The sequence below is a fragment of the Ornithorhynchus anatinus genome, chromosome X3 (genome assembly GCF_004115215.2).
Source record: "Ornithorhynchus anatinus isolate Pmale09 chromosome X3, mOrnAna1.pri.v4, whole genome shotgun sequence".
In the NCBI taxonomy this organism is placed as follows: Eukaryota; Metazoa; Chordata; class Mammalia; order Monotremata; family Ornithorhynchidae; genus Ornithorhynchus; species Ornithorhynchus anatinus.
This window is the reverse complement of record NC_041751.1, coordinates 3,590,258-3,613,492: the sequence shown is the minus strand read 5'-3', so window position 1 is coordinate 3,613,492 and position 23,235 is coordinate 3,590,258. Positions and strand designations below refer to the sequence as shown.

Genomic DNA, 23,235 nt, shown 5'->3' with positions numbered 1-23,235 from the left:
TATGTGCTGTGGGATGGGAGGGTGGGTGAATGAAAGAGCAAGTAAGAGTGGGGCAGAAGAGAGTGGGGGAAGAGGAGAGGAGGGCTTAGTCATGGAAGGCTTCTTGGAGGCGTTGTGCCTTCGATAAGGTTTGGAAGTAAGGGAGAACGATTATCTGTCAGATATGAGGAGGGAGGGCATTCTAGGCCAGAGGTAGGATGTGGGCGAGAGGTCGGCGGCTAGACAGACGAGATGGAGGTACACTGAAAAGGTCAGCATTAGAGGAACAAAATGTGCAGGCTGGGTTGTAGTAGAAGAGTAGAGAGATGAGGTACGAGGGGGCAAGTGCTTTAAGTGCTTTAAAGCCAATGGCGAGGAGTTTTTGTTTGAAAAGAGGTCTTACTTCAGTCCCAGAAATTTCAAGCCCCGCCTGCCCATAAAAAGAAGAATTCTATATTCGAAATGTTTCTGGGTGGGACTAAAATCAAGAAGGATGAGTGCAGGATATTTATAATCCAATCCTAGCCAGTCCTGTGATATCAGTGAAATCACTGACAGGAGAGTAGTACTAATAGCATTACGACACTTACTACATTCAAAGCACTGTACTAGGTGGAGACTAGTTTCCTTTCCTATCTCAGGAGCAGTTTCTCTTTCCGTCTCAGACCTGGCTCCTAAAATTTTCCACAGAGGGCCTCCTCAAGGCCTTTCCAGAACGGGAAGACCATTTGTGCTCGTCACTGGATTATATTCTTAGAGCCTCAATATGAGTAAATCTTGAGAGCAGCAGCAGCAGCAGCATCAACAATGGTATTTACTGAGCGATTACTGTGCGTGGAGCACCGTACTAAATACTTGGGAGAGTAAAGTACAATGAATTAATCGATGGTAAGTGCTGAGAAGCACTGTAGCCTAGTGGATAGAGCATGGGCCCAGAAGTCACAGAAGGACCCGGGTTCTAGTCCGGCTCTGCCACTTGTCTGCTGTGTGAGCTTGGGCAAGTCTCAACTTCTCTGCGCCTCAGTTTCCTCATCTAAAATGGGGATTAAGACTGTGAGCCCTATGCGGGGCAGGGACTGTGTCCACGCCGATTTGTTTGAGTCCTCTCCGGCGCTTAGAACAGTGCCTGGCACACGGTAAGCGCTTAACAAATACCAGAAGTATTATTACTGAGTGTTTACTGAGTGCAGAGTGCTAAGGCTTGGGAGAGAACAATCTAACAGAGTGGTTACAGACGTTCTCTGCCCACAGGAGTTTACAGTCTAGGGGAAGGGGTCTCGGTCCCAGTTCCTAGACTAGCGATCGAAAATGTGGGTTCCTCCGCCCTCTCTCCAACTCACCCTCCTTCGGCCTTCTTTCTCCCCTCGCCGCCTCTCATATTTCCAAATCCTGGTCCAGACTCCATTTGTCACTATTACGGTATTTGTCAAGGGCTTATTATGTGCCGAAGACCGTTGCAAGCACTGGGTTAGATCCAAAGTTATCAGATTGGACACAGTCCCTGTCCCACGGGGGGCTCACAGACTAGGTAGGAGCGAGGAGAACTTAATCCCCATTTAATCCCCCCAGAACCACTCCTGCGGGCGGAAGCCAAAGGCGCGTTCAAAACGGCGATGGTTGGGGAAGAAGGGGAGATGACAGCAGTGGCGGAATTCAGATAGTGGGAACCAGCCTTGCGCAGAAACCATTTCAAAAGATCTTGTCAGGAAGAAAAGGTTTAGCTACTTACACTGAACTGCATAGGAGGCAAGAACAACTGCAGAGTTAAGAGGGCATGTTAACCTGGAAGATACAAAAAAAAAGTATCTCTTAATCAAGTAAGATATCACTACATCACGACAAATGCATCACGGATCTTCTAGGCTGTTAGTTCATTGTGGGTAGTAATCGTGTCTGCCAACTCTATTATACTGTACTCTCCTAAGCACTTAGTACAGTGTTCTGCACACAGTAACAGCTCAATAAACACCACTGATTGACTGAATGACGGTCTATCAAGGGTTTGCCCACATCCTGAATCGCAAAAAGGGACTCTGACAATAAATTCTCCACCATAAATGAGTGCTTTCACATTGCAACAAATACACCGGAAAGTTTTTCACGGTCAAGAATTTAGAGCTCTAAAAACAAATGCATTTTGAAAACAAGAACCTTCCATTACATTGACACTGAGGAGATTCAACAAAAAAGTCGGCCTAGCGGTGGTTGCCGTAGGAACGTAATCCTAACTCAGAGTCAGGAAACTGTCTGGAGACATCCCCTCAACGCTTGCAGAGAGTGTAGCGCCCACTGTCAGCTGATCAGAGATGTCCAGAAGGGGCCCCACGGTCAGGAGATACATCTCCTGCCATCTTGAGCTGGTCATTTCCAGACTCTGACAGTGGGCGCCACACTCTCTGCAAGGGTTGAGGGGATGTCTCCAGATTGTAAGCTCACTGTGGCAAGGAACATCCCTACCAACTCTGTTACACTGTACTCTCCCACGTGCTTAGTACGGGGCTCTGCCTGTGGTAAGCGCTCACTAAATACCATTGATGTCTTTGGTGACAGTCTGTGCTGTCACCCCCACGCTGACTCCCAGCCAGCCAAAGGGGTGACAAGAACAAGCGCTTACAACAGTGCTCTGCACAAGGTAAGCGCTCAACAAACAGGATTGAATGAATGAATACCTGGCCCTGTGAAGGGCCATTTCCATAAGGATTCCCCATATCCAAAGAGATGCCTCCAAAGTTCAAAATGACATTTTGAGGTTGCTGCCTTGGAGGTTTCTACTAGGTTTCCCAGCTGCAGCTGAAAGAGCTGCCCTACTTATTTGTTCTTCAGTCTAGTGATTCTTCAGTAAAATAAATCAAGTATTTCTCATTACCTTCCTTCACAGATATCCAGCTTCAGTTGCAGAAAATACAAATGCCTAGAACAACAAATTTGAACACAGCTCTTACTCCAATTGAAATCGACACAGGAAAGTTTAAAGTCTTTAAACAAAGATAACCCTAAGAACCTTTTGTCCAAAGAGCAAAACCAGTGTCCACTCAGCACTCCGTTACAGGTTGGTCGTTCATATAATTCATATAAAATATGCAAACACACATACACACACACATATTTCTCCCCATATTTCTGGAACGTCCCTATCTACTACTTGCTCTCTCTTTCAGGAAGCCCACCCAGAACCTCTAAGGATGCAAACAACGTGCAGGGGAGATCAGATGTTAATCTTTTTTTTTTTTTGCTTTGTTTTTTTAAAATGGCACTTGTTAAGCGCTTACTTTGGGCCAGGAACTGTAGTAAGCACAGGGGTAGATACCCGCTAATCAGGTTGGACGGAGTCCATTTCCCACATGAGGTTTACAGTCTTTATCCCCATTTTACAGATGAGGTAACTGAGCCACGGAGAAATGAAGTGACATGCCCAAGGTCACCCAGGAGACAAGTGGCTGAGCCAGGATTAGAGCCCAGGTCCTTCTGACTCCCAGGCCCGTGCTCTATCCACTGGGTCACACTGCTTCTCAACTTATTTCCACTATATTCCAGCCCCTCCATTCCTCTTCTACTCCCTTTGCATCGCCCTGACTTGCTCCTTTTACTCATCCCCACTCCCAGCCCCACAGCACTTGTGCTTGTTGTGGGCAGGGAATGTGTCTGTTACATTGTACTCTCCCAAGCACTTAGCGCGTGCTCCGCCCACAGAGAGCGCTCAATAAATACAGTAGACCTACTGACCGATTCTTTGGCATCCTACATCTCAAGACTATGTCCCTTCCACCTCTTAGACTGTGCCAGACGTTGCGGTCCGGTGGGAAATCAGGGTTATTCTAAAGCATTCTTCAGTTACTACAGAGGGAGCTTTTTCTTCCAGCATCAAGGCATGCTTTCACAGGGCACGATGACATTACCAAATTAACAAAGCCTCCTATTATTTGGGGGAGTTGATCATAGTGATAAACTACTATAAGCTCTAAAGTGCGAGCTCGTTGTGGGCAGGAAATGTGTCCATTTATTTTTGTATTGTACCCTCCCAGGCACTCAGTACAGTACTCCGCACACAGTAAGCGCTTTGGAGTCAGGGCTCATGAGTTCGAATCCCAGATCTGCCACTTGTCGGCTGTGTGACTGTGGGCGAGTCACTTCACTTCTCTGTGCCTCAGTTCCCTCATCTGTAAAATGGGGCTTAAGACTGTGAGCCCCACGTGGGACAACCTGATTCCTCTGTGTCTACCCCAGCGCTTAGAACAGTGCTCGGCACATAGTAAGCGCTTAACAAATACCAACATTATTATTATTATTATTATTAAATACGACTGAAGTGAACTGCATAGCGATCAACTGCTGTATGCTCTACACTGCAAGCTTGCTGTGAGCAGGGACTGAGTCTCTCCCAAGCGCTTAGCATAGTGCTCTGCACACAGTAAGCGCTCAGTAAATCCACCGATGGATTCAAAAGCATTCTTCATTACTGCAGAGGGGGATTTACCTTCCGGCATCAAGGCATGCCTTCATAGGTATTACCAAACTGAGAGAGCCTCCAATTACTTGGGGGATTTTATCGGTTGTGACAAACTCCAAGCTCGTTGTGGGCAGGGAAGGTGCCTGTTACGTTTTTGTATTGTACTCTCCTCAGCACTTAGTAAAGCGCTCTGCACAGAGTAAGATGGCAGCGGGGTGAGACGCCGTCACACCAAGCCACGTTGATCGGCTTTAAAGTCAACGGAGCCTCAGGGTCCGTTCTCTACGAGGGCGGTCCCTGGCCACTCAGGTCCCCCCTAGATCTGTGACATCCATTCACGGACCCTTTCTATCTGAAATTCAACCCTTTCAGCACTTTTCGCTATGGAAATGTACAGGCTTCAACCCATCCGACTTTCTCCTGGTGATAACTTCGGGTGCTTAAATGTCATTCTTACATAATCAGGCTCCGTGACACTAAAAAGAGCAAGGGTGTCGTTCTATGAGAAACAGTTTTTACGTTCTAAGCGAGCATAAATCATCCAATTACCTGGTTTGTTCCTGCTGCAGTGTATTGGGATCGGGAATAAAAAAACGCACTCGGAAATGCAGGATACAGGGGAAGCCTCCTATGAGATTTTTAAAAGGGTATTAGAAATTTCTTTCACCGCGAGCGTGGAGGTTAATTTGGAAGAGCTTCCTCAAGATAAGCAGATGAGAAAGCAGAATCTTCTGTTTATGCGACTGCACTTAAAGGATCATTTAACCCCTTTCATAGTTTTGACAGTCCTGCTGAAAAAAGCACACTGCAATTTCCCTCTCCCTCACAGAGGAGACGCTTTTAAAGAAGTATATTTAGAACAAGTTCACAAAAAGGTGTGTGGCCCTGCAATTTGGGGATGCTTTGTGAAAATAAAATCCAAATTCACTGGCTCCGCTTATTTTAATTGCACAGATGAGGGCCTTAATTTAGGCTTTGGGGCTCAGCTCCAATGTCAAGGTAAATTCCCGGCATGGATAATTAATTCTGCAGAAACTGCATGTATCTAAATAGGCATCGTGCTCCCCCGTCCCCCGCAGCGCTGTTTAATCTGAACACCCGACTTTGCTTTTCCAAGGTCCCTTAGGGAACCTCAGATTATCTAGTCTGGGCTGAAAAGACCCAAAATGGCGGCTCGTAATAATAATTATAGTATTTGTTAGCGCTTACTATGTGTCAAGCACTGTTCTAAGCGCCGGGCTAGATACAGGGTAATCAGGTTGTCCCACATGGGCCTCACGGTCCTAATCCTCATTTTACAGATGAGGTAACTGAGGCACAGGGAAGTTAAGTGACTTGCCCAAGGTCACACAGCAGACAAATGGAGGAGCCGGGATTAGAACCAGGTTTGTAAACTCGATATGGTATGCTAATAGTACTCTCCGAAGTGCTTAGTACAGTGCTCTGCACATAATAAGCGCTCCATAAATACCATTGATTGATTGACGCCTGTCCCCTCCTCACTCTCATCAGCCCCGTTACAACCCTGCCCCTTTTCTACTACTAAAATCAAAATGAGAGGTTGGCACTCTGTATCTGGTATCAGGAGAGCATTACTAATTCTAGTTTAAAAAAACCCCCAAACCCTAGCAAGTTGTTCATCTCTGAAGTCACACTTTACCAACCTTTAAGCTGTTTCCTGATTGGTTTACTTGACTCTAGCCATCTCTGTGGGATGAGAAAAATCAGAGATTTTGCATTTATCAAAAAAAAACCCCCAAACTAGAAATAGAACAAGTAAATCTTAAGGCGTTGTACTTACGGGGGAATCTAATGAATCTTCGCCATGTTGTAAACCGAAATATTCTTTCTCTGTTACAGCTAAATGGTTGTAGACCATATCCAGCAGAACTTGACCAGTGTCTTGTTTCTAGAGCAAAGAATATATGTATGAGTCAACGCTGAATACTACTGAAATTTATTAAAATACCTTCTGGAAAAGCCATCTGCAAAGCAGACATGTTAAGGGATAAGAGACGATAGACCCGGGGCTCCTGATGCTAGAAAACTAATTTGAGCAACCTTGAAAATATCCGATCACTGAATTCCTGGAAGGCCTGCATACAAATAAGATTAAAAAAAGGATCGGTGTTCACCGATAATCACCTCTGGCCATTCCAGGAAATGTGTGGAGTTGGCTTGGGTGTTTTCTTTAGGTCTCATAAAGAAAATCAGGCAAAATGAAAGCTCTAAAATGAGTTTTAAAACTCATAAGCACTTTTCCTCCTGCTACATACATCCTGTATCTGGTTCCAAGAAGTGAAAATCTGTTCAGAGAATCCAGTCGCCTTAGCGTGACCTCATTTCCCTGTCAGACTTGGGCTGACACAATTAGCTTCTAAAAGCTCTCCAAGAATGGGGAAAAGTCATTTAGGTGCAGGAATAAGAATCCACCCCACCGGGGCCGAGGATGTCTAGACCGTAAGTTTGTGTGTGCAGGGAACGAGTCTACCAACTCCATTTTATAGTACTGTCCCAAGTGCTTAGTAGAGTGCTCTGCACACACTAAGCACTTGATACATATGTTTGATTAAACGCCTAAGAGCTTGGCAGTGGGCAAGTGGACATACTGAGCTGAGATCAAAGAATTGGGAAAGGGTGGATGAGTTGGTGGGGGGGAGGAGAAAGAGACGCGGGGTGCTGGAAGCTGGATGAAAAGGCTCCCACTTTGAACATCACCCCAACCGGAGTTATCCACAAGGTGCATTTCTACAGGTTCACTGCATTCAGAATTATCATCACTATTAGAGTCGTAGAGCTGGAAGACAGAACTTGAGCTATCACCTGGATCAATCAACAGTATTTATTGAGTCTTTACTGGGGGTAGAGCACTGTACTAGGCGCTTGAGAGAGGACAGTTCAACAGAGTTGGCGAACGTGTTGCCTGATCACAGTTACAACCTAGATGGGGAGACAGACAATATATATACATATACTGAGCCAGGGATAGATATCTATATCTATATATATATAGATATATATGGATGTAGATCTATATCCATCTATATATATATATATATATAGATAATCTATCCCTGGCTTCAGGCACCTGGCAATTTCAGGCCAGATTGGCATCTTCTTTCTTTTTTTTCCTGAAATGGTACTTGTCAAGAGATTACTATGTGCCAGGCACTGTAGTAAGCACTGAAGTATAGTTAATCGAGTTGGACAAAGTCCCTGTCCCACATAGGACTCAGTCTTAATCCCCATTTTACAGATGAGGTAACTGAGGCCCAGAGAGGTGAAGCGACTTGCCCAAGGTCACCCAGCAGACGAGTGGCAGAGCCGGGATTAGAACCCAGGTCCTTCTGACTCCCAGGCCCGAGAAATGAACAACAACAACAGTGCCTGGGCTCTTTAAATGGAAATCTCCTCGATCTAAACCTGGTTATCACCAAGGTCAGATTCTCTCCGAGAGACTGGTACAAGGAATTTGTCACCGATCCAAATATGTTGGCTCTCATTCTCTCCAACTCAGTTCTTCTAGTAACTTCTACGTCATAAAACTGCTAAGCGCTCATAGAGTCGTGGCCTCTGAAAGGATGACAGCATCGAATAGCCTTTAAAAGGAGGAGGGTGGGGCTGGAATTAAGAAACACTCCGAGGGCTCCACACCGAAATAAGCAGGAAATGTGTGGTTTTCTTTCTGCCTGACCAACAGTGAGTTGGCCTTTGACCAAGCCAGTCAATCCTACATGTCTGCTGTGTGATCTTGGGCATGTCATCTCACTTCTCTGGGCCTCAGTTCCCTCATCTGCAAAACAGGGATTAAGACTGAGTCCCGTGTGGGACACAGGGACTGTGTCCAACCCAATTATCTTGTACCTACCCTCACGCTTAGAACAGTGCTTGGCACTTTGTAAGTGCTTAACAAACACCATAATTATTATTATTACTACTGATGTGAAAACAAATGGATAACTGACAAGAAAAAACACCTTTGAAAAAGAAAACTGCTATATTCATTCATTCGTATTTATTGAGCGTTTACTGTGTGCGGAGCACTGTACTAAGCACTTGGAAAATACAATTCCGTAACAGAGAGACAATCCCTGCCCACAACGGCTTAGGTACCATTTTTCCTCTTTCAGACTGCAAGTCCGTTGTTGGGCAGGGACTGACTCTATCTGTTGCCGAACTGTACACTCCAAGCGCTGAGTACAGTGTTCTGCACACAGTAAGTGCTCAATGAATACGACTGAATTTTTCTTCTCTATTCTTCCAGAAGCTAGCGCTTCTCTACTAAACCAGACTCTCTCCGGGCACCTTCCCAGCCACTCTTTAAAACCACACTGCCCAGGGTGGCATTTTGGCTTTTTCCATATTCCCTGGAAGTCCACTGCGGTTTCTTCGAAGCCTTAAGGCCCATCTCCTCCAAAAGGCCTTCCCTGACTAAACCCTCATTTCCTTTTCTCCCACTCCCTTCTGCGTCACCATTGCACTTGGATTTGCCCCCTTTATTCACCCCTCCCTCAGCCCACAGCACGTATGTACATGTGTGTAATTTTTTTATTTATCGGTTTTAATGTCCGTCTCCCGCTCTAGACTGCAAGTTCCTTGTGGGAAGGTAACAGTGCCTACCAACTCTGTTCTATTGCACTTTCCCAGGTCTTCCGTACAGTGCTCTGCACACAGTAAGCGATCAATAAATACAACTGATTGATTTCCTCTGTAGGGAAGGGGCAGAGGGAATTACCCAGGGAGAAACAGGAAGAGGAGGAGCTTGCTGGGAGTGGTTCAGAGGGACCTGGTTGGGAATTGTTCGTTGGGGGACAGAGAAAAACAGAGAAGGAGGAAACGGGGTAGAGCGACTGAAAGGGGAGAAAGAAGGGGAAGAGGGAGCAGAGGATTTGGGGGGAAAGGGAAGAATCAAATGGACCGTGAGGGACCGAGAGACATTGGATCCCCCCCCCGGTCTGCTGTGTGACCTTGGGCAAGTCACTTCACTTCTCCATGCTTCAGTTCCCTCATCTGCAAAATGGGGATTAAGACTGGGAGCCCCATGTGGGACAGGGACTGTGTCCAACCCAATGTGCTTGTATTCACCCCAGCACTTAGTACAGTCTCTAGACCTTACGCTCATTATGGGCGGGGAATATGTCTGCTCATTCTGTTGTATTGTGCTCTCCCAAGTGCTTAGTACAGTATTCTTCACATAGTAGCCCTCAATAAATACGAACGATCGATTGGACTGGCAGACAAATTTCCCCATCCCCATCAAGCTTGCAGTCTAGAGGAGCTTATGAAGTGCTGGGTCCAGCTGACTTTTTCCCCAAATTGTGGGCTGCGTCCCACAGCCACGGACAAAATGTGGCAAGCCCCTGGCTGCCAAAATAAAGGCTTACTCCTTGCCTGGAGGCAGGGTCTCTTTTTTGGCTGCCTTGTATAATCCCAGTCATAGCCCGGGTATCTTGGGTGATGACAGTAGCTGTAATGACTCCGGAGCACCGTGGCCATAAAGATCCCAGAGGGATTCTTTTTTTCCAACACAACACAGTGGCCATTGGCTACTAAAGAGTATTCCCAGAGGCTGGGTTAAATGCAAGCCCCAACCTCCAAGAGCCTAACCTCAAATGGGCAGACAAAAAGGAACGAGCACACGGCCTAGTGGACAGAGCACGGGCCTGGGAATCAGAAAGATGTGGCTTCTAATCCCGGCTCTTCCACTTGCCACTGTGTGAAATTGGGCAAGTCAATTCACTTCTCTGGGCCTCAGTTCCCTCATCTGTAAAATGAGGATTAACAGGGTAAGCCCAATGTGGGACCTGGACTGTGTCCAACCTGATTATCTTGTATCTGCACTAAGCCTTTGGGAGAGCACAACACAACAGAATGATTATCTTGATTATCTTGCAGATACCCCAGCACTTAGAAGGCTGCTTGACACCTAAGTACTTAACAAATACCATCTTCCATCATCAGTCGATCCTATTTATTTAGCGCTTACTGTGTGTAGAGCATTGTACTAAGTGCTTGGAAGAGTACAATACAACAATAAACAGACCATCATCACAGGTAAGCTAAGAATCAGTGAGCGCTCAGTACATCATTCCGCACAGAGCGAGTGCTCAGTAAATACCACTGATGATGATGTACAGACAAATGGAAGAGTACAGATAGAAGAGGATGAGTGAAGAGTCTCTTCTGTTTTCTCTCCTGGGTGAAAAGGTCTCCAATCCACCCCAACTCTAACACAGGACCAAATTTCACTTCTCACTTTCTTCCTGCCTGGTCCCCCCTCTTTTTTTTATGGTATTTGTTAAGCTCCTACTCTGTGCCAAGCACTTTACTAAGCATTAGTATCCAAAGAGGCCTCCATTCTAGTCATCTTCATATGGCTGAATCCTCGGCACTTTCAGTCAAGAAAAAGAATACGATCTCCACTTACGTTGATTTTGAAGCTCTGTACAGATCCATCCAGGAAGTGGATTCTACAGACAATCTCAGACCGAGTTTTCTCTTTCGGCAGCTCTGAGGTTCGAATGTTATTGATTCTCCCACCCAGAGCACGTAATCGGGAGTTCATAATTATTGCTGAGTAACCTAAAAAACGTAAGAAATATTGGTTAAGTGCCAGAGGAAACGAGAAATTCTAAATGACTTTTTCACCTCTAGATAGAGCAAAGCAGAAAAGCATTTATACTTTGGCAATACTTTTTACTGACTTGAGCTGCTCATTAGTACCTATCTGTAAGTGTTTATATAAATGCCTGCCTCCCCCTCTAGACTGTAAGCTGGTGGTGGGCAGGGAATGTGTCTCGTCATATTGTATTCTCCCAAGCACTTAGTATAGTGTTCTGCAAACGGTAAGCGCTCAATAAATACGACTGAATGAGTGAATGAGTAAATTTAAAAATAATATTAATAGTATTTATTCGAAGAATGCAGTCTGTAGACATGACCCCCGAGTTTAGGTCTATTACCGTCTAGGAGGGGAGACAAAGACTAAAATAATTGAATGAGAGGAGAATGAAGGAAAAGGGGTCACGGACACGCTTTTGCGCTCAACTTAAAGGACAGAAAGATATTTTTACGAGTGTTACGGGTGGCTGTGAATACATAAGTGGGTAGTTGGCACAGAAATGCTGAGAAATGAAAATCGCAAGCTTGGTAAAACGTTCAACTTGATTCTGTAGATAAAACAGAAGTCAACTCTCGGTTTTTCGCTGTGATGAGAGTCAGGTGGATGACTGGAGTCGACGGAAACCAAAAGACTGATCTGGGCTGTAGTGTCAACCTCCCTTTCTGCCCCCTGCCCTTCGAAATTTCCAGAGCGGCTCATGAGCAGCTACTCAGAGGCTTTTCTTCCCCTACCCAATTCCTAGAGGGAATTAGGAAATGAAATACCCCATATGAGGACAGCAGTCGATCAGAGGTATTTACTGAGCTCTTACTGTGTGCAGAACACTGCACAGAGCGCTTGGGAGAGCACAGCAGAGTTGGTATAATCTAACAGAGATACATAAATATACACAGAGAAGCAGTGTGACCTAGTGGGTAGGAGACAGGCCTGGGTTCTAATCCCAGCTCTGCCAGTTGCCTGCTGTGTGATCTTGGGCAAACCACTTAACTTCTTTGCGTTTTGGTTGCCTCACCTGTAAAATGGGGATTCAGTCCTCCTTCCTCCAACTTACACTATGACCCTCATGTGGGACAGCGACTGTGTCCAGCCTGACTATCTCGTATCTATCCAGGTTCCTGGGAAAGTGCTCAACACTTAGTAAGCACCTAATACCACAAAGAGGTATAATATAATAGCAGTAAAAGGAGGAGGCGACTCATCGTTTAGGCAGAACAAGAAATAATAATAATTTTTTTTATTAAGCACTTACTATGTGTCTAGCACCGTACTGGGTAGACACAAGATAATCAGTTTGGACACAGTTCCTGCCCCACACAGGACTCACAGTCTAAACAGGAAGAGGGACATGTTGTATTCCATTTTACAGATGGAGAAACTGGGGCACAGAGAAGTTAAGTACCAAGTCCAGCAGCTTCTTCACCCCTGCCCAGCTCCTCAGACAGAATCCGTTTTTTGAAGCAGCGTGGCTCAGTGAAAAGAGCCTGGGCTTCGGAGTCAGAGGTCATGGGTTCGACTCCCGGCTCTGCCACTTGTCAGCTGTGTGACTGTGGGCGAGTCACTTCACTTCTCTGTGCCTCAGTTACCTCATCTGTCAAATGGGGATTAACTGTGAGCCTCACGTGGGACAACCCGATGACCCTGTATCTCCCCCAGCGCTTAGAACAGTGCTCTGCACATAGTAGGCGCTTAACAAATACCAACATTATTATTATTATTATTGTTAACCCCATTGGGGCATTTCGAGAAGAAATGGAAAAGAATAAAATAAAATGAAATCTCTCCTCCACTCGCTCAATCCAAAGGCTGATTCGAGATTTTTATCGCTCGCTGAGGCTGTTTGTTAGATTGTGTGCCCCCAAGGACAGTGACGATGACAAATCCCTACCTGCGTATTTCCCTCCATCACTCAGAACAGTGTTCTGCATATAGTGAGAGCTTAGTAAATACTAGTACTGCTACTCAAAACCCATCAGCTTCAGAATCCCTGGGGCTGAGAGAAAGAATTTCAATTTCCTCATCCAGTCCCAGGATAACTTGACACAACAAGATCTTGTGTCTGCTTAACACTGACACCCCTGGACGAAGATCAAGGGATTTCTAAATGAAGTGGGTGCCAAATTCAGGCAAGCACACAACCAGAAGAAACATCTTCACCCATTTTTTTTTTTTCCAACAGGAAGATTAATTTTAAATCAAATATTGGAGCTGCTTTATCAACTCACTTCAAGCCAACACTGCATGTCAGGGGGCTCAACGATAAGTCAGTTTATGAAAAGCAACTAGCAGCACAAAATAGAGAAGCAGAGTAGCCTACTGGAAAGAGCACTGGACCCGGGAGTCAGAAGGGACGTGGGTTCTAATCGTGGCTCCGCCACTCGTTTGCTGTGTAACCTTGGGCAAGTCATTTAACTTCCCTCGAGAAGCAGCGTGGCTTAGTGGAAAGAGCACGGGCTTGGGAGTCAGAGCTCGTGGGTTCTAATCCCCGCTCCGTCACTTGTCGGCTGTGTGACTTTGGGCAAGTCGCTTCTCCTCTCTGTGCCTCGATTGCCTGATCTGTAAAACGGGGCTTAAGACCGCGAGCCCCACGTGGGACAACCTGATAACCTTGTATTTATCCCAGCGCTTACAACAGTGCTTAGCACGTAGTACGCGCTTAACACATACCATCATCATTAGTCCCTGGGCCTCAGTTACCTCATCTGTAAAATGGGGATTAAGACTGCGAGCCCAGTGTGGAACACGGCCTGTGTCCCATCTGATCTGCTTCTACTCCAGCATTCAGTACAGTGCCCGGCACACAGTAGGTGCTTAAAAAAAAAAAAAGGACTATTTAGTTTTTTCAACAAGCGTGACTCACAACACATACCCCCATGAATTTACCAGAGCTCACTGCCTCCAGTTTCCAGTTGCCTAGCTGTAAAATGACTTATCGGATCAAAGACAACGCCTCTATTCAATAAGGTGCCTTTACCGAGTATTTATTTTTAAACAACTATCTTTAAATTGTGTCTTAAAACAATCTGGTCCCTACAAGGATGGCCAATTGCCCCATTTCCTGAGCTGCCTGACTGGAAGAATTCAGGAACTCTATGGCTTCCTTTATAACCCACTCCGTGTTTCGTGCTGTGGCTTGTTGAAAACTGAGCCCTTAGAAATGCCCTCCTCATCTCCAAAGGTTGGAGCATTTGCTTCTGGTGGGGGAGGATTTTTACAAGGCCCAATCAATCGTGCTTACGGAGTGCTTACTACGTGCAGGGCGCTGAACTAAGCGCTTTGAGAGTACCACACAATATTACAGACACACGCCCTGCCCATGAGTTTACCGCCTAGAGGGAATCAATCAGTCGACAGTATTTATGGATGCTAAATCTCTATACTCCCCTGGACTTGTTTTGTTCAGGCCAGTGTATCAATCAATAGTATTTATTGAGCGCTTACTCTGTGCAGAGCAGTGTACTACGCACCTGGGAGAGTACGGACGAGAAAGTAGACACCTTCCCCGCCCACAAGAAGCTTCCAATTAAGCAGGGGAATGCTAATAAATCAGGAGCAGCAGCATGGCCTGGTGGAAAGAACACGGACCTGGGAGTCAGAGGACCTGGGTCCTAATCCCGCCTCTGCCAACCGCTTGCTGAGTGACCCCGGACAAGTCGCTTAACCTCTCCGTGCCGCCACAATTGTAAAATGGGGATTAAATCCTACTCCCCCCTACTTGGACTATAAGCCCCATGTGGGACAGAGACTGTGTTCAACCTGATAAACCTGTACCTACCCCAGTGCTTAGAGCAGTGCTTGGCATATAGTAAGCGCTTAAATACCATGTAAAAATAAAAAGTGACAGAGCTGGGATTAGAACCCAGGTTTTTGAATCCTAGGTTTGTGCTCTTTTCCCTAGGCTACGCTGCTTCCCATTTGAGAACTGGATTACTTTATTATCCACACTAAGACTCTCATACTTTTGGGGTGTATGTCCCTGATTAGGACAGTATTAAGCCTCAATTTAGATAAGATTATTAATCTAATCCCCCCCCTCCGCCACTTGTCTGCTGCGCTTGACCATGGCCAAGTCGCTTCACTTCTCTTTGCTTCAAATACTGCATCTGTAAAACGGGGGTTGCGACTGTGAGCCCCGCGTGGGACAGGGACTGTGTCCAACCCGATGTGCTTGTATCCACTCCAGGGCGTAGTACAGTGTCCCGCACATAGTAAGCACTTCACAAATAGCACAATTAGTATAAATGCTGAACAATGGGGGCTCCACAAATGCCCACGAATACACGGAAATCCAGACTTGAGAATCGGCCCTCACCTTTGCCCTTTAACATCTGCAACCGGGGGGGAGGTGGGAGGATTGGCTCATAAACTTTCCGGAGATTTAAGTCTTCAAAGACACTGAGCAACACTCTGGGACAATGAAAAGCCGCTCTATTTGACGCAGAGTTCCAGCCTACAATCCCACTCCGCGCTGGACTTGCTGATAAACAAACAATATCTATTAGGAGGCTAAAACAATGCCAGGAAATAGTTCAATTTAATTTGCTGTGATATGCTCACTGGTTATTACTGAAGATAAACTGTTGGCTGAAAGGGAACGTGTCTACCGGCTCTGTTATACTGTACTCTCCCAACCGCTCGGTACCGGGTTCTGTGCACAGGAAGGGCTCCAAAAAATACCACTGATTGCAAAGTGGGTAAAAAGAAAATCCTCAACACTCTCGGTCATCACTCGCAAAGGAAAACTGCTGTCGACGTCACCGTATAAACGGCAGGGCCAGAGAGGGGACACTCTGAATATTGCTATGGTCATGCCATGTGACTTTTACTGTGGAAATGCTTCTAAGAGATTAAGCCTAGCCGGTTCCTTTATGAAAACTGTCTGCATTCCAAGAACCTCCTACTTAAAGAAGCTGGTGTTTACACAATATGCCTGTAATCAGTCCCCACTTAATCTTCTGGAGCTGAAGAACAAAGTCTATTCCGAGTTAGAAACATTTTTCTCCCTTTGATTAAAAGTGGGCTATTTTACGAAGATATATGTGGATGGAAAATAAAAAAACTCCATTAAAAAGCTAATTATCGCAGATGATGTTTCTCAAGAATGTCTTGGCACAGCTAATGTGACTATATATACATATATAGATGTGTATGTGCATGTGTATATATATATGAATACGCACACCACCCCCCTCCACATAGCAGACAAGTGGCAGAGCCAGGATTAGAACCCAAGTCCTTAATAATAATGCTGGTATTTGTTAAGCGCTTACTATGTGCTAAGCACTGTTCTAAGCGCTGGGGAAGATACAAAGTAATCAGGTTGTCCCACATGGGGCTCACAGTCTTAATCCACATTTTACAGATGAGGTAACTGAGGCCCAGAGAAGTGAAGTGACTTGCCCAGAGTCACACAGCTGACAAGTGGCGCAGCCAAGATTAGAACCCATAACCTATGACTCCCAAGCCGGGGCTCCTTCCGTCCTTCCGACTTCAGGCCCGTGCTCTATTCACTGGACCACACAGCTTATCTAAAACAACAACATCCAAAAAGGTGTGCTAAATAGGGTATATACAAATATTTTTGGGGGAGGATAATCCTAAACAAATGGCTCTACCTTGTGGGAAGGGAATCTGCCTGTAGATGGTAGATTAGCATCTACACCCTAAAAACTCACTGTGGGCAAAGAACGTGCCTACCGACTCTATGTTGTACTCTCCCAAGCGCTCAGTTCAGTGTCCTGCATGTAGTAAGCGCTCAAGAAATCCAGCCGATTGATTGGGATGGAAAGGAGTTGAGGGGCGGAGGGAAAATCGGGGAAACCATCCTCCTCTTCACCCCTAAGAAGGATAAACCAACCTAGTAAGGCCCTTGAGAAGTCACATGGTCAAGCAAAGAGGCATCACATTTCCTGTGGTTAAGAGTCCAACCCTACCTCATCAGTCACACAACTTCACAGAAATGCCAAAGACATTAAGAAATCGCCAGGCCACCGAGATGAGTTTTGGCTTGGATTTGGCCCAGGCAGAACGATAATAATGATAATCACGGTATCTGTTACGTGCCTTACTAAGTGTCTTGCACGCTTCTAAGCCTTGGGGTCGAGATGAGTTAATCAGGCCGGACACAGCCCCTGTCCCACAGGGGGCTCGCAGCCTAAGTAGGAGGCAGCAGGATCTAAATCCCCTTTTACAGTTGAGGAGACTGAGGCACAAAAGAAATGAAGTGACTTACCCTATCAGTGATATTTACTGAGCGCTTACTGTGTGCAGAGCACAGTGCCTGGGGGAGTACAACGCAACAGTGTGGGTACATACGTTCGCTTCCCACAACGAGCTTACAGTCTACAGGAATATTTAGTAAATAATAATAATGATTGTGGCATTTAAGTGCTAATAATGAGCCAGGTACTGTTCCAAGCGCTGGGGTAGATAAAAGATAATCCAGTCGGACGCAGTCCATGTCCCACGTGGGGCTCACGGACTTAATCCCCATTTTACGGATGAGTCGACTGAGGCCCAGAGAAGTGAAGTGACTGGCCTACAGTCACCCAGCAGACAAATGGTGGAGTCGGGATTCGATCCCAGGTCCTTCCGACTCTCAGGCCCGAACCCTGTCCACTAGGCCACGCTGCTTCTCACGCAGGTCTGTGATCTATTCCCAGAACGGAGCCAGCCAACTTCTGAACCAGTTATCCAAGGAACACAATGACCTCTCACTATCCCATATAAACTTTGAAATGTCATACAATTTGCTCACTCTGGATTCACTTTCTATTTTAGAGTTTCAGACCATACGGCACTTGTAAAAAAGACAAGAGTAAGGCTTGGTACGGAGCGCAGAGCTTCAGGCTATTTTTCATGTTATCTGAAGGTCAACAAGTACCCTATGAGCCTCAGAGAATTTCAGGAAAGGGATAATGTTTCTATAAAGAGGAACAGACACTTACGTTCAGCATAATTATTCTTAAGCACTATTGTTATTATAAGCTACCGTATTGAACAATGCTTACTTAAATGATCACTCCGGAGAAAATTTACGAAAGCTGATAGCACACCGTGAAGCCGCTGAAATATTTAACTCCCTCCAAGATACCCAATATCCGCAAAAGAATCCTTCCTTTTTCAAAAAAAAAATTACAACCCAGCCCCCAAAGGAATCTCCTCACGTAATACTTTCTCGGTCATACTTTTAGTTCTAAATAAAGGCTCCTATTTTCATTAGGCATATCGTCCAAAAAGCCCGATGAAGTGAGAGGCTCTTGAATTTGTTCACAACCCTAAATATCCACCGACAAAGGGAAGGGGAGATTTTTTGGAAAAGCGGAGAGGAGAGAACGTGGTGATGGTGAAGAACGAGTCGGGGGCGAGGGAGGTAGAAGGGAAGGAGGGTAGACCTAACTGTATTGATGAAGCAACAATATTAGTACCTAATTATGAAGAGCAGCATGCTTGTAGAAAGAGCGCTCAGAACGGTGCTCTTCCCATAGTTAGCGCTTAACAAATGCCATCATTATTATTAAGAGCACATGCCTGGGAGTCGGAAGACCCGGGTTCTCATCCCAACTCTGCCCCATGCCTGCTGCGCAAGCTGGGCAAGTTGCTTAACTTCTCTGGGCCTCAGTTACTTTTTCTGTAAAAATAATACTGTTGGTATTTGTTAAGCGCTTACTCGGTGCAGAGCACTGTTCTAAGCGCTGGGGTAGACACAGGGGAATCAGGTTGTCCCACGTGAGGCTCACAGTTAATCCCCATTTTACAGTTGAGGGAACTCAGGCACAGAGAAGTGAAGTGACTCGCCCACAGTCACAGAGCTGACAAGTGGCAGAGCCGGGATTTGAACCCATGACCTATGACTCCCAAGCCCGGGCTCTTTCCACTGTGCCACAAATGAGGCTTCAAGACTGAGCCCCACGTGGGACATGGATTGTGTCCAACCTTATCGTCTTGTATCAACCCCAGCGCCGAGTACAGTGCCTGGGACATAGTAAGCACTTAAAAGATACCACTGAAAAATAATGATGATGATAATAATTAGTGACTATCATTCCCTCTAGACTGTAAGCTTTTTTTTAATAGTCTGTTAAGCGCTTACTATGTGCCAGGCACCGTACTGAGCTCTGGGGCGGATACAAAATAATCGGTTGAACACAGTCCCTTTCCTCCACAGGGATCATTAGTCCCCATTTTACAGAAGAGGTTAACAGAGAGGTTAAGCAATGTGTCCAAGGTCACACAGCGGGCGGGTTGCAGATCAGGATTAGAACCCAGATCCTCTGCCCCCCCTGAGGGCAGGGATCATGTCTACCAACCCAACTGTACTTTCCCTAGTACCTAGTACAGTGTTCTGCACCCAGTAAGCAGTCAGCCTTGCTTTATGGTATTTGTTAAGTGTTTCCTCTGGGCCAGGTACTGTACTGAGTGCTGGGAAGATTCAAGCAAATCAGGAAGGACATAGTATACGCTCCACATGAGGCTCACAATCTTAATCCCCATTTTACAGACTGATTAACTGAGGCACAGAGAAGTTAAATGATTTGTCCTTGATTGATATCATGTGACTTTTGTGTTTGTACCACATCTCGTTTTTACCCACCTTTTTTCTCCAGGGCCTGGTAAAATGTTCTGCACATATTAAATACTTGATAAACATCACTATCACTCCCAGAAGTACTAGTATTTATTAATAATAATAATGTCAGTATTTGTTAAGCGCTTACTATGTGCCGAGCACTGTTCTAAGCGCTGGGGGAGATACAGGGTATTTATTAAGCGCTTACTGTGGGCAGAATACTATACAAAGTATATTGAGAAGCAGCGTGGCTTGGTAGAAAGAGCCCGGGCCTGGGTTCTAGTCCCAGCTCTGCCATTTGTCTGCTGCATGACCTTGGGTAAGTCACTTCAGTTTTCCGGGCCTCAGTTACATCTGTAAAATGGGGATTGAGACTATGCAATTTATTTCCATTAATGTCTGTCTCCCTCTCTCTACTGTAAGGTCACCTGGGGCAGAGAGTGTGTTATATTGTGCTCTCCCAAGCGCTCAGTACAGTGCTCTGCACACAGTAAGCGCTCAATAAATAAGATTGACCGACTGACCTCCATGTGGGACATGGACTGTGTCCAACCTGATCAGCTGGTGACTACTCCAACGCTTAGTACAGTCCCTGTCACGTAGTAAGTGCTTCACAAATACCATAAATGGGGGGAGGGGGGAATATACAGGTCCCGTTGTTGGGTAGGGATCGTCTCTTGCCCAGCTGTACTTTCCAAGCGCCTAGTACAGTGCTCTGCACACAGTAAGCGCTCAATAAATACGACTGAATGAATCAGACACAGTAACTGACCTCGGACGCTGATTTTTCCAAGAGGTTTGGATTCCAAGACCTGGCTTAGCGTCCGGAAGGAGTTGAGGACTCCTGTCTTTTATGAACTGTTTAGTTACTTGGTTTCTTTTTTTCCACTGCTAGGACAGATTGTTGATTTTGTAATTCATTGTTGTTTCCGGTATTTCCCTGCTTCTGTTTACCCCCGTTTAGATTGTGAGTCCCTGGTGAGGCTCCAAGGACTAATCTGTTTACTTTGTAATGCATTTAGCATGGTGTTTCAGCACATAGGAAGTGTTTCATAAATAGCATTATTACTACCGCTCAGAGAGTTATAGCTGAGACAGGAGACCGGATGATTTACCGCCGAGGAAAATGAGACGCAACCAGCTATAACAAGGGGACGGAAAGCCAGAAAAGCGAATGGATGAGGGTAGAAATGGTGGAGCACGGAATAAAAATAATGACGTTGGAGAGACAGCAGCTGAACCGCTATTTAGCCTGGCCGGTTATCAGTGGCTCTTGCTGAGTGCTTACCCTGTGTACAGCTCTGTGCCAGGAGCTGGGGCGGGAACAGTATCCTTGTCCCCAGTGCTTAGCACACAGTGGGGGCTCAGTTGAAATCCCTGAATGAGAGGTGACCCCATCCAAAGAACTTGGGGAAGACGGCGACGCCAAGACAACAGCATAAAACGGCACGGATCAAACACACCGGAAACAGTCATGGATCACAATAATAATAATAATAATAATAATGTTGGTATTTGTTAAGCGCTTACTATGTGCCAAGCATTGTTCTAAGTGCTGGGGTAATCAGGCTGTCCCACGTGGGGGGGGGGGCTCAAAGTCTTCATCCCCATTTTACAGATGAGGTAACTGAGGCCAGAGAGAGAAGTGAAATGACTTGCCCAAGGTCACGCAGCAGACAAGTGGCAGAGGCGGCATTAGAACCCGCAACCTCTGACTCCCAAACCCGGGCTTTTTCCACTAAGCGACGCCGCTTCTCCTTCGACACGCCCACGGTGCGGACTCTGTTTTCGGCCGCGCCTCCACGCATCTTAGAAACGTCCCCTAGGAATCCAAATACTAATGATCATCGTGTTATTTCTTAAGCGCTCACTACCTGCCGAGCACCGGACTAAGCGCCGGGAAAGGTACGAGATAATCCGGTCCCACGTGCCGCTGGCCAAAGCGCCGGGAAAGGTACGAGATAATCCGGTCCCAAGTGCCGCTCGCCATTTAAGTAGGAGGGAGCACGGGTAATAATAACGTTGGTATTTGTTACTGAACCCCCATTTTGCAGATGAGGGAACTGAGGCCCAGAGAAGTGACCCGGCCAAGGTCACGCGGCAGGCAGCAGGCGGGGTTCGCTTTCCACTGCCGACTCATCCCCGCGGGCTCCTCGCCCCAGGATTGTTCTTGTCTGTCCGTCTCCCCCGATTAGACCGTCAGCCCGTCAGAGGGCAGGGACTGTCTCTCTGTTACCGATTTGTCCATTCCGAGCGCTTAGTACAGTGCTCTGCACATAGTAAGTGCTCAACAGATACTATTGAATGAATGAATGAAGTTTTGTCAGTGCTTCTTTCCAGCACTGGGTTTGACAAGACGGGGAGCGAGTCGTATTTTGAGGCTGGTATAAGAGAGCAAAACTCATCTGGAGCCATCTCTGCACTGCTCCCCTGACTCAGGTGCAAACTCACGTTATCACGCTGTGTCACAGGTCTAATATTTGCTGTTCCTACCAAGTATCGAGTCCTCTGGGGTCAACGCAGATAAAGAGTATCTGTCACCTCGCTGCTATTTTGCGTCCCAAACAGTTCTTTCTCGGGAAGTGCCGCGAGATACTCGGGAGGAAGGCCCCTCTCTCTAATAGATTTATGTGACCATTTAAACGATTTGCAATCCATTCACTCGATGGTATTTACTGAGCGCTTACTGTGTGCAGAGCACTGTACTCGGCGCTTGGGAGGATGTAATATTTTACTTGAAAACTGGAATGGTAGTAGACATGTTCCCTTGCCTCCAAGGAACTTACGGTCTAGAGAGGGATATTAAAGAGCTATTAAAATAGGTGTTCACCCCCAATGGGCTACAGGGGGAAATAGATATTAAATGGATATTAAAACAGGTGTTCACTTGCAATGGTCTACAGGGGGAGATATTTAAATAGACATTAAATAGGTATTTGCCCCCAGTAGACCACTGCCCTTCTAGAGCATTTTTATTTGTGAGGGTGGACAGATTCTTATACTTAGTTCTTTGCAGTGAGACCAATCTTCTAATGCTTACTAATTTGGAGATCATTTGAAGCAGCATGGCCTAGTGGGAGTCAGAAGGACTATCAGCTCACTGTGGGCAGGGACTGTGTCTCTTTATTGTTCTGCTGTACTCTCCCAAGCGCTCAGTACAACGCTCTGCACAAAATAAGTGCTCAATAAATACAGTTGAATGAATGAATGAAAAGGACCTGGGCTCTACGCCTGGCTCTGCCACCAGTCTGCTGTGTGACCTGAGGCAAGTCACTTAACTGCTCTGTGCCTCAGTGACCTCATCTGTAAAAAAAAAAAAGGGGATTAAGACTATGATCCCCATTTTGGGACATGGACCGCCTCTAACTCGATTAGCTTTTGTCCACCCCAGCGCTTAATTCAGTGCCCGGCACATAGTAAGCACTTAACAAATGCCACCTTTTTTTTAAAAAAAAATGAGTCTAGAAGGAGCCTTTTACCATACGATCTGAGAGGCAGATGTGAGTGCTAAACCCAGACTTGAAACCTCGGGCAAGTCACAACTTCTCTGTGCCTCAATTTCTCCTCTGTTAAAATAGGGATTCAATATACCTCCTCTCCCTCCCGCTTAGAGTGTGAGCC

General features: G+C 46.0%; 1 protein-coding gene across 1 annotated transcript in view; it reads right to left on the bottom strand.

Annotated features, from left to right (window-relative positions):
* PTPN3 (protein tyrosine phosphatase non-receptor type 3) overlaps positions 1-23,235 on the bottom strand; it is an 84,653-nt gene that overhangs the window by 53,213 nt on the left and 8,205 nt on the right. The window contains exons 2-7 of the mRNA XM_029053768.2: positions 10,854-11,008; positions 6,228-6,335; positions 6,091-6,133; positions 4,976-5,054; positions 2,846-2,890; positions 1,709-1,761 (exon numbers count right to left, since the gene is read on the bottom strand). Of these exons, the coding sequence (XP_028909601.1) occupies positions 1,709-1,761; positions 2,846-2,890; positions 4,976-5,054; positions 6,091-6,133; positions 6,228-6,335; positions 10,854-10,991 (466 nt within the window). The 5' untranslated portion in view covers positions 10,992-11,008. The remainder of the gene's footprint in view (positions 1-1,708; positions 1,762-2,845; positions 2,891-4,975; positions 5,055-6,090; positions 6,134-6,227; positions 6,336-10,853; positions 11,009-23,235) is intronic.